The 12,093-nt window shown below is 45.3% G+C and overlaps 1 protein-coding gene across 13 annotated transcripts in view; it reads left to right on the top strand.

Moving 5' to 3' along the window:
* AFDN (afadin, adherens junction formation factor) overlaps positions 1-12,093 on the top strand; it is a 1,710,163-nt gene that overhangs the window by 813,807 nt on the left and 884,263 nt on the right. For all 13 annotated transcript variants that reach the window (XM_069234921.1, XM_069234923.1, XM_069234919.1 and 10 more), the window contains one exon: positions 8,041-8,184. In XM_069234921.1, the coding sequence (XP_069091022.1) occupies positions 8,041-8,184 (144 nt within the window). The remainder of the gene's footprint in view (positions 1-8,040; positions 8,185-12,093) is intronic.

Here is a 12,093-nt window from a genome sequence, read left to right as displayed (position 1 = left end):
GCCCACTTTTTATGAAATTCTCCGTAATAATTTTCTTCACTTAAGAAACCGAAGGTTGCAGGTTCGTTTTAGTTAGGTTCTGAATTTACTTGCACAAAACCAGATAAATTCAGCAGTTATAGTTGATTATTTCACATAACTATAACTCGCGGCCTAAGGTAACTATAACTTACGTCCTGCCATGCACACTTTTTGTCTTCAATAATCTGACTGCTAATATCTCATTGATATTTTTATTAACCTTCTAAAAGTTGGCATGAGTACTCTAATTTCTGGAGTAATTAGCAGTGCATGACGAGGGCACAAGTTATAGTTACCTTACTTAAGCCGCGAGCTATAGTTACTTGAAATAACTCTAACTGCAGAATTTCTCAGGTTTTGTGCAAGTGAATTCAGAACCGAACTATAACTTTAGTCGCATACTTGAATTTTATTGCCCAGGGAAGGTGGTGGTCCCAGGGGCTAACGCAAGCCCAAGGAGGGCGCCGCCGTGTGCCCCCTCCTTTTTCAAACCTGCAATACCCCGGCACGTAGCCCACCCAGAGGCAAAATTGGGAGGGAGACCTTTTTTTTTAAATTTCACACCAAATCACAAAAAATACGCTTTCCAGACCAAGAGCTAGCTTTTCTTGCCAAATCTGGTGTAATCCGACCTGCGTTTTGGGCTGTATTCATGCTCAGAATCCCTATGGAGAGAAGGTGTTTTGGCATCCCCTCTTTTTCTCGGACCCCGCTTGATGGATCATCCTGAAACCTTCAAGACAGCAGCTGAAGTTAAAGTTATGAACATTTTGTGAAGATTCGTCAAGTGGCGCCAAAAGTTATTGACAAAACAAAAAATGCTTTTCCTATGGAAATTAGGCCCTAATTCTAACTACATACTGGCAACCAAATATATATATATATATATATATATATATATATATATATATATATATATATATATATATATATATATATATATGTTTGATGGCATGTGTAGCTGCAGATACACATGCTGTGCACATCCCGCCATCTAGTGTTGGGCTCGGAGTGTTACAAGTTGTTTTTCTTCGAAGAAGTCTTTTCGAGTCACGAGATCGAGGGACTCCTCCCATTTCGGCTCCATTGCGCATGGGCGTCGACTCCATTTTAGATTGTTTTTTTTCCGCCATCGGGTTCGGACGTGTTCCTTTTCGCTCCGGGTTTCGGGTCGGAAAGTTAGTTAGAATCTCGGAAAAATCATCTGTATTGTTTGCGTTCGGTATCGGGTTAGTTATAACAGATCGACACCGACTTTTGAAGAGCTCAGGTGGCCCTTCGGGGTTTTTTCGATCCCCCGTCGGGGCCTGGTCGGGCCGGCCACGTGTCTCTTCAAGGCTGATGGAACGGACCCCATTCCGCTTCTGCCCAAAATGCCATAACAAGTATCCATATACAGATCAGCATCTGGTCTGTAAGAAACCTTCTCCATCCAGGAATCGGACTCGGACGAGCTCGATCCCGAAGAAACGCCGAAAACCGTGAGTAAGACGTCGAAACATAAAACTCACGAGAAGACCACAAAAGCCCAGGGGATGCTACCGCCAACAGGCCATGGCTTAACCCGAAAAATAGGTGACCGACCATCTGCACCAAAAAAGGGCACACATGTGTCGAAGTTATCCGACTCCGGTCGAGATACCGCCACACAGCAATCTCGGGCCCGAGATAGCGGCTCCGAGCAAGTTCGGCACTGAGACAGCGGCACCGAAATGAGTCGGCACCGAGAGACAACGACGCCGAAAATAAAAAAGGTTTTGTCGGAACCGAAAAAAGTAGCCGAAAAGGTTTCGATACCGAAACATCCGGCCTCGGAACCGAAATCAAGTTCCTATTCAGAGGAACAAGGACTGTCCTCACAAATGAAAATACATAGATGTGGACAGGAATTGGAGACAATGGAGCCAGACTACACCCAAAGAAGGCTCCACATCCAAAAAGAAACGGGGAAGATCAGCACTCTCCCTCCTATTAGAATGAAACGCATACTTGCCTTCCAGGAGAAAGACAAGCAGCCACAGGCAAAGGTGGCTAAACAAGTAAGCCCGCCACCGTCTCCACAACGCTCGCCGCAACCATCACCGGTAGCCACTCCACCTATGATGCAATCCCCGACTCATACAGGGATGAGTTAAGATGACCCTGACGCGTGGGATCTTTGATGCACCAGTGTCAGATAATAGTCCTGACTGTTATCCAGCTAGACCGTCGCCACCAGAAGATAGTACAGCCTACGCACAGGTGGTGTCGGGTGCAGTGGCATTTCATAATGTTAGCCTGCATGCAGATCCCATTGAAGATGACTTTCTATTTAATACACTGTAGTCCACACACAGCCAGTACCAGAGTCTCCCCATGCTACCTGGAATGCTAAAACACTCCAAACAAGTGTTTGAGGAGCCTGTAAAAGGAAGGGCCATTACTTCAAGAGTGGAGAAAAAATATAAACCGCCACCAACAGACCCCGTGTACATCACACAACAGCTAACACCGTACTCAGTTGTAGTAGGGGCAGCTCGCAAGAGAGCAAACTCACATACTTCAGGAGATGCACCACCTCCAGATAAAGAAAGTTGAAAATTCGACGCAGCAGGGAAAAGGGTAGCGGCACAGGCAGCAAACCAGTGGCGTATTGCAAACTCACAGGCTTTGTTGGCCAGATACTATAGGGCTCATTGGGACGAAATGCAACACTTTATAGAACATTTGCCCAAGGATTTCCAGAAGAGAGCACAGCAAGTAGTAGAAGAAGGACAGAGTATCTCCAACAATCAGATACGGTCAGCAATGGATGCAGCAGACACAGCTGCTAGAACTGTCAACACAGCATTGACAATAAGGAGACATGCATGGCTGCGTACATCAGGATTTAAACCAGAAATACAGCAAGCTGTGCTGAATATGCCATTTAACGGACAGCAGTTGTTTGGGCCGGAGGTGGACACTGCTATCGAAAAACTTAAGAAAGACACTGATACGGCCAAAGCCATGGGCGCACTCTACTCCCCACAGAGCAGAGGCACATTTCGAAAAACACAGTTTAGAGGGGGGTTTCGAGGGCAAAGCACAGAACCCACAAACTCACAAACAAGGCCCACTTATCAGAGCCAATATCTGCGGGGAAGTTTTCGGGGACAATATAGAGGGGGACAGTTCCAAAATAGTAGAGGGAAGTTCCAAAGTCCCAAAACTCCACAAAACAAACAGTGACTTACACGTCACAAATCCCCAACACGTAACACCTGTGGGGGGGAGACTAACCAAGTTCTACAAACAATGGGAGGAAATAACAACAGATACTTGGGTATTAGCAATTATCCAGCATGGTTATTGCATAGAATTTCTCAATTTCCCTCCAAATGTCCCACCGAAAACACACTATGTCAAAACAACACATAGACCTTCTACAACTGGAAGTACAAGCGTTGTTACAAAAAGAAGCAATAGAATTAGTACCAGTTCATCAGAAAGGAACAGGAGTTTACTCTCTGTACTTTCTCATACCCAAAAAGGACAAAACTCTAAGACCTATATTAGATCTCAGAACGTTAAACACCTACATCAAATCAGATCACTTTCACATGGTGACATTACAGGACGTAATACCATTGCTCAAACAGCAAGACTACATGACAACACTAGACCTAAAGGATGCATACATCCTTCACACAGAAAGTACCTAAGGTTTGTATTCCAAGGGGTACATTACCAATTGAAGGTGTTGCCATGTGGGATAACAACTGCGCCAAGAGTTTTTACAAAATGCCTGGCAGTGGTAGCTGCACATATCAGAAGACAGCAAATACACGTGTTCCCATACCTAGACGATTAGCTAATCAAAACCAACACGCAAAAAAGGTGTTCACAACTGCCAGGCGGGAACCGCCATTTGGCCGCCATGCGGCCAAAATACCGCTGCCCCCATTCCAACATTCCCACTGGGCCGGCGGGCGCTAACTTGGTTAGCGCCCGCCGGCCCAGCGGGAATGAGGGCCGCAACACAGGAGCCGGCTCCGAATGGAGCCGGCGGTGTTGCGGTGGTGCGACGGGTGCAGTTGCACCCGTCGCGCTTTTCACTCTCTGCTAGGCAGACAGTGAAAAGCTTCATGGGGCCCTGTTAGGGGGCCCCTGCACTGCCCATGTCAGTGGCATGGGCAGTGCAGGGGCCCCCAGGGGCCCCAGGACACCCCTTACCGCCAGCCTCTTCCTGGCAGTGAAAACCGCCAGAAACAGGCTGGTGGTACGGGGGTCAGAATCCCCAGGGTAGCGCTGCTTGCAGCGCTGCCCTGGCGGATTCACCCAGTCGGGGCAAAAACGGCGGAAAACCGCCGGCCCCGGCGGGGCGACCGCGGCTTTACCGCCGCGGTCATAATGACATATGAAGCACCGCCAGCCTGTTGGCGGTGCTTCCGTCATTCGTGACCCTGGCGGTCCAAGACCGCAAGGGTCAGAATGACCCCCAAAGTATGCTATCGACACACTCCACAAACTAGGTTTCTCAATCAACTTCACAAAGTCGCACATTCAGCCGTGCCAAACACAGCAATACTTAGGGGCGACAATCGACACAACAAAAGGGGATGCCACTCCAAGTCCACAAAGGGTACAAGCTTTTCACAAGGTAATACAGGTCATGTATCCAGAACAAAAAATACAGGTCAAGATGGTAATGAAACTACTAGGCATGATGTCCTCATGCATAGCCATTGTCCCAAATGCCAGATTGTACATGTGGCCCTTACAACAGTGCCTAGCATCACAATGGTCACAGGCACAGGGTCAACTTCTAGATCTAGTGTTGATAGACCGCAAAACATACACCTCGCTTCTATGGTGGAGCAACATAAACTTAAACCAAGGGCGGCCTTTCCAAGACCCAGTGCCTCAATATGTAATAACTACGGATGCCTCCATGATAGGATGGGGAGCTCATCTCAATCAACACAGCATCCAGGGACAATGGGACACTCAGCAAAGACAACTTCACATAAATCACTTAGAACTACTGGCAGTATTTCTAGCGCTAAAAGCATTTCAACCCATAATAAGCCAAAAACACATCCTTGTCAAAACAGACAACATGACAACAATGTATTATCTAAACAAACAAGGAGGAACACACTCAAGTCAGTTGTGTCTTCTAGCACAAAAAATATGGTATTGGGCGATTCACAACCACATTCGCCTAATAGCACAGTTTATTCCAGGGTTTCAGAATCCGTTAGCAGACAATCTTTCTCGGGATCATCAACAGATCCACGAATGGGAGATTCACCCCGAAATACTAAACACTTACTTCCAAAGATGGGGAACACCACAAATAGACCTATTTGCAACAAAAGAAAACGCAAAATGCCAAAACTTCGCATCCAGATACCCACAAGATCAGTCTCAGGGCAACGCGTTATGGATGAGTTGGTCAGGGATATTTGCATACGCTTTTCCCCCTCTCCCACTCCTTCCATATCTAGTAAACAAATTGAGTCAAAACAAACTCAAACTCATACTAATAGCACCAACTTGGGCAAGACAACCTTGGTACACAACACTACTAGACCTCTCAGTAGTGCCTCATGTCAAACTACCAAACAAACCAGATCTGTTAACTCAACACAAACAACAGATCAGACACCCAAATCCAGCACTGCTGAATCTAGCAATTTGGCTCCTGAAATCTTAGAATTCAGACACTTAGACCTTACACAGGAGTGTATGGAGGTCATAAAACAAGCTAGGAAACCAACCACTAGACATTGCTATGCAAATAAGTGGAAAAGATTTGTTTATTATTGCCACAATAATCAAATCCAGCCATTACACGCATCTGCTAAAGACATTGTAAGCTACTTACTACATTTGCAAAAGTCAAAGCTAGCTTTTTCATCCATTAAAATACATCTTACCGCAATTTCAGCTTATCTGCAAATTACACACTCAACTTCATTATTTAGGATACCAGTCATTAAAGCATTTATGGAAGGCCCAAAGAGAATTATACCACCAAAAACACCACCAGTTCCTTTGTGGAACCTCAACATTGTCTTAACTCGCCTCATGGGTCCACCCTTCGAACCTATGCACTCATGTGAAATGCAATACTTAACATGGAAGGTTGCATTCCTAATTGCTATCACATCTCTAAGAAGAGTAAGCGAGATACAAGCATTTACCATACAAGAACCATTTATTCAGATACACAGGCATAAAGTAGCCTTACAAACAAATCCTAAATTCTTACCAAAAGTCATATCACCGTTCCACTTGAACCAAACAGTAGAACTACCAGTGTTCTTTCCAGAGCCAGATTCTATAGCTGAAAGAGCACTACATACATTAGACATCAAAAGAGCGTTAATGTACTACATTGACAGAACAAAACTAATTCGGAAAACAAAACAATTATTTATTGCTTTCCAAAAGCCTCATACAGGAAATCCAATTTCTAAATAAGGCATTGCTAGATGGGTAGTTAAGTGCATTCAAACATGTTATCTTAAAGCAAAAAGAGAACTGCCTATTACACCAAAGACACACTCAACTAGAAAGAAAGGTGCTACCATAGCCTTTCCAATGACCGAAATATGTAAGGCAGCTACATGGTCTACGCCTCATACATTTACCAAACACTACTGTGTAGATGTGTTAACGGCACAACAAGCCACAGTAGGTCAAGCAGTACTACGAACATTGTTTCAAACAACTTCAACTCCTACAGGCTGAACCACCGCTTTTGGGGAGATAACTGCTTACTAGTCTATGCACAGCATGTGTATCTGCAGCTACACATGCCATCGAACGGAAAATGTCACTTACCCAATGTACATCTGTTCGTGGCATTAGTCGCTGCAGATTCACATGCGCCCACCCGCCTCCCCGGGAGCCTGTAGCCGTTTAGAAGTTGATCTTGAACATTTGTAAATTTGTAAATATATTACTTTAAACTACATTATGTACATACGTATTCACTCCATTGCATGGGCACTATTACTAGCATACACAACTCCTACCTCACCCTCTGCGGGGAAAACAATCTAAGATGGAGTCGACGCCCATGAGCAATGGAGCCGAAATGGGAGGAGTCCCTCGATCTCGTGACTCGAAAAGACTTCTTCAAAGAAAAACAACTTGTAACACTCCGAGCCCAACACTAGATGGCGGGATGTGCACAGCATGTGAATCTGCAGCGACTAATGCCACGAACAGATGTACACTGGGTAAGTGACATTTTCCATATAAACTATTAAGTGCAAGGATTTTTGGGGAAGGGTTGGAATGGCACTGCTTACAAGTGATGCAATAAAAAGTGCTAAGTCAGCGCTGGATTTGAGGAACTTAATTTATGGAGTTGTGCTTGGATGATCTCAGTCCTCACTGTCATTTTATTTGTTGTAGAAGTGGGAATACTAGTTGCATTTCCTTCCCCCTTTTCGTTCCTGCCCCATTCTCACAGTCCTTAGTATTAGCATATGTGAGACCTATTGGCTTTGCCAATGTTTGTGGAGGAAAGTAATTCTTAGACTTATGAGTCTGAGATTAGAACTGTTCAAGTTGTCATACACGAGTCATCAGTGTGTGTTTTTGCATTATCAGGCATCAGTATGAAATAGATTGGCAGTTCTGTTGACATACACAGATACAAAATGATCTATATGTAGAATGTGACTACATTGTTCCCCAAATAGGTCTTCTTTTGACGCTGTTTATAAGGAAAGTTGGTCTGAATTTTTTAACTCTACTCTGGTGAATTTTCTAACACATTGCCCACAGTTTGGCATCACTTATAATGGCCCTGCAGCGGGACAATGATTAAGAAATTCAGCATTTGATTTCTCACAATGTGACAGTCTGGTAATGTTTTGACATTTTATTTAAACTAATTGCTGAAAAACAATGTATAACACAAAACACATTATAGTAAGTAGCATTGTCGGCCAGACAGAAAAGTAAACCTCATTTGTGGTATTTTCATTTTGTGTTGTCACCCGGCAAGACCTTTGACATATTTCCTCTTTTTTTCAGGCAACGACGCTGCTGACCATGGATAAGTATTCACAGCAAGACATTCCAAATATTAACAATACATGCTTTAAGCTGAATTCTTTTCAGCTGCAGGCTTTACTGCAGAATTATCACTGTGCTCCTGATGAGCCGTACATCCCGACGGTAAGCCATTACCACCCTCGTGAAAACACATCATGTTACTTTATACAATGATCCGCAGTGGTCCATCTGGATTTGTTTACGTTACAGGTTTTTTGTAGAATTTTTGGGGCTGAAATAATTTATCAAACGTTAATGCAAAAAAATAATAAAAAATGAAGAAAACCTGTATTTATGCATCCTCCTCCTGTTTTTTGCAACTTCCTTCCACTACTTAAACTTTTGATGACCAAATAGGTAAATTGCAGTTAAATAGCGATGTAAAAGCTTTCTGATTGTGTTTTTTCTGGTCTGGAAAAAAAGACACTGGAGGAAATTTTGGTAGGATATACCAGGTATGGAATCCCATGACTAAGCCAATTTAACACTTCACATTTGTTGTCCTGGTGTATAGTTGTGATGTATGCTGTGCTCTGACAGGTCACTGTGGGTCAAATGTTAATTTATATTTTGATGCAGAATTAGATCTGGTGTGTAATGCTATTCAGTGTCACATCTGATATCAGCACCAGATAAAACGTGCAAGCCGTCTACCTGCAGCCTAGTTAACGAGGGGCTTGTACAAAGGTTTTTACAATCTCTAAGCCACAATAGCCATTTACTGTCTGATCCTTAAAATCAAAGCCAGTATCCCAGGAAAGCTTATACTTTAGTGTGTTTCCGTTCTTAAACCAGACTTCTGTGAACCCCACGTAATCATCTTTTTTTAACATTATCTTTATAAATTTTTTTCATGGTACCCGCTGTTCAGGCCGCAGATCAATACAACAGAGCATAGGCAATTTCTGCAATCACATAACTTCATACCATCGTGGGGAATTCATCTCTCCGAGTAGGTGTTCATAGCTACTCCGTTGCCCTGCCGCAATTGCATCATATTTAATACTCAGTGCTAACATGGTTACCAATGAATATGAACAAATGAGCAACGGAACAACGTTTACAATTCAACTCAATTCATGGCTAGTCTGCACTTCCTCCATCAGATCACAGGCCTCTAGTTATCATCGTATGGGCCTCCTTATGTGTTACATAGTGGCATGTCCTATCGAAGTAGGAACTTGTGCTGCATGTGTGATGGCACTCTCAACAATTGAGGCGGTGGCAGTAATCTGGATCTACACCTATTGTGATATGTGGAGGGAGCTAGACTGTGTCAAGGGTTCAGTGGGGGACTCCTCCACCCTCCGTCCTCTGCCACATTCTGGATTTCCCTCAAGTCCGAGGTTGCCGTCTGTGTGAGCTGAGAATCTTCCATGAGTTCTTGGTCACCCAGGCCCTCCAGCATGTCTCCGCAAACTGCTGTGTCCCTCGCATCATGGTCATCTGTGCGAGCCATTTCAGTCTCTGCTCTTCTGCAATTCCCCATTCTGTACAGTCTGCCCTCCAACGGCGTAGTGTGGGGGATGTATTCTGGATTCAGTGTATGACGATCCTTCGTTTGCCACTACTAGACCTAGGAAAGCAAATCTGTAATGCATTTTCTTCCCCCTCCTAGGGAGGGGGGGGACCCCGAAGAGTCAGTGCTTGGGTGACAAGTAAATCTGTAACGTCATAAGTGCTTTCAGAGTGTCGGCAACCGCTGTCCAAAGTCCGCCCAACCTCATACAGTTCCAGGTCATGTGCATGAAAGTGTCTGGTGTGTGTCCGCAGCAAGGGCAGTTAGGCGTGCATGTAGGATTAATTCTGTGAAGCCTCTGAGGCATGAAGTATGCTCAGTGGAAGTAATGATATTGTGTGAAGTTAAAGCAAGCATTGCTTGCCACATATGGAATGTTTGCAGAAGCCCTCCTACACTCCGGGGGTGTCAGGAGTTGATTAAGTGTTTTGAACGAGGCCTGGGGGATAAGGTAATACGAATTCTGCAATATATAAAGGCAGCGGGGGAGAAGGACCATTCTGCTTAGGCTAACCTTGCCCATAAAGGAGAGTGGAAGTTCATTCCAGAATCTGATTGAGTTTTCTAAATTTTGTATAGTGGTTCTAAAGTTTGTCAAAATGGGCTTGCTCCATGTGAGTGACTTGAATCCCCAAATACCTGAAGTGATAGCATTCCCAAGTGAGTGGTGTCCGTGGGCGGTCCTCCAAGGCCCGGTCAGTAAGCCCCGCTGTTGGGAAACGTGTGGACTTGACGAGTCTGATACCTTCGTCCAGAGTTTTCGCAGTCAGGTAATTCCCTCTGCAGGCATTGTAGTGGAAAGGTCAACCCAGGGTGAGCACTTGCTCAGAATTGCCTGGGGGTCCTCTCTAGCTGGTTGGTCCACCTGGCGAGGGGACGTGGGCGTCGGGTGCAGAGTAGTTAGGACTCATGCATTCGGAGTAACGGAGTCCTTAGTTGTTGGTTTCTTAGACAGATCCGTTGACAACAGGAGTTCTTGTCCTTTTGGGTGCAGGGCAGTCCTCTGGAGCTTGGCAGAGGGCCCTGATCCCACTGGATGCTCTTTTGTAGGCTCTTTGAAGCAGGAGACAGGCCGGTAGGGCTGTGGCCAAAACAGTTTTCGTCTTCCTTCTTCCCTGCAGGGGGTTTCAGCAAAGCAGTCCTTCTTGTTAGGTCACCTGGAATCTGGTGAGCTGTGTTCAGGCAGGCCATAAATACAAGATTTAGGGGCATTACAGGGGTCAGAGGGCAGTAGCCATTGGCTACTGTCCTTGAGGGTGGCTACACCCTTCCTGTGCCCAGTCCCTTTTGGGAGGGAGGTACGTTCCTAACACTATTGGTCCCTGCCCTCTAAACCATGATGGAGGATTCCGCAGGGATGGGGTCACTTCAACTCTGGACACCTTAGGGGTGGTCCCAGCTGAAGTGGTCACTCCTCCTTGTTTTCCTAAATTCCCTGACTAACGTGCTTCCCAAAGTGGGGCTTTTTCCGGGGGGGTATCTCCACTAGCTGAAGTGCCCTCGGGCCTGTAACATGAGGCCTGAGTCTTTGAGGCTCAACAGCAGGTGTTACAGTTTATGGAGGGGGGGGTGTGTAAAGCACCTCCACCCAGAGCAGGCTTTGTTTCTGGCTTTAGAGAGCACAAAGGCTCTCACCCCATGGGATCAGAAACCTGTCTGCTAGTGGCAGGCCGGTACAGACCAGTCAGTCTTACACTAGAGGATTGGTTAAAATACAGCGGGCATCTCGAAGATGCCCTATGTGTGCTTTTCAGAATAAATTTAACACTGGCATCAGTGGGGGTTTATTGTGCTGGGAAGTTTGATACCAAACTTCCCCAGTATTCATTAAAGCCATTATGGAGCTGTGGAGTTCAAAATATCAAACTCCCAGAACATATACTTAATATGGCACACTGCACTTTACAATGTCTTAAGAATGGACTTAGACAGTATGGGGGCATATTGCTCATGCAGCTATGCCCTAACCTGTGGTATAGTGCACCCTATGTTATGGCTGTAAGGCCTGCTTTAGGGAAGACTTACCTATGCCACAGGGAGTGTTTTGTGGGCATGGCACCCTTAGGGGGATGCCATGTTGACTTTGCATTTTTTTCCCCACCAACGCACACAATCTGCAATGGCAGTGTGCATATGTTTGGTGAGGGGTCTCCTAGGGTGGCATAACATATTATACAGCCCTTAGGGACCCTCCCTGGTCACAGGACTCTTGGTGCCACTGTTACCTTTTACAAGGGACTTAGCTGTGCAGGAGGTGTGCCAATTGTGGAAACAATGGAACATTTTTAGGGAAATAATCCCAGCACACACTCAGTCAAGTCAGCATCAATATCAGGCAAAAAGTGTGAGGGGTTAGGGGCATGGGGGGGGAATAAATGCAACAAGTTCCAGTTTCCTACGGCAGCTTTCGTTTTGCAGGGCTTTTAAAGCTGGAGACAGGGAGGTGGAGCTAGAGCCAAGTCAGTGTGCGTCTTCAGTCTTCTCTGATGGGGTGGGGTCAGCTTAGCAGTCCT

The sequence above is a fragment of the Pleurodeles waltl genome, chromosome 5, assembly GCF_031143425.1.
Source record: "Pleurodeles waltl isolate 20211129_DDA chromosome 5, aPleWal1.hap1.20221129, whole genome shotgun sequence".
NCBI lineage: Eukaryota > Metazoa > Chordata > Amphibia > Caudata > Salamandridae > Pleurodeles > Pleurodeles waltl.
This window is presented reverse-complemented; position numbering and strand designations above follow the sequence as displayed.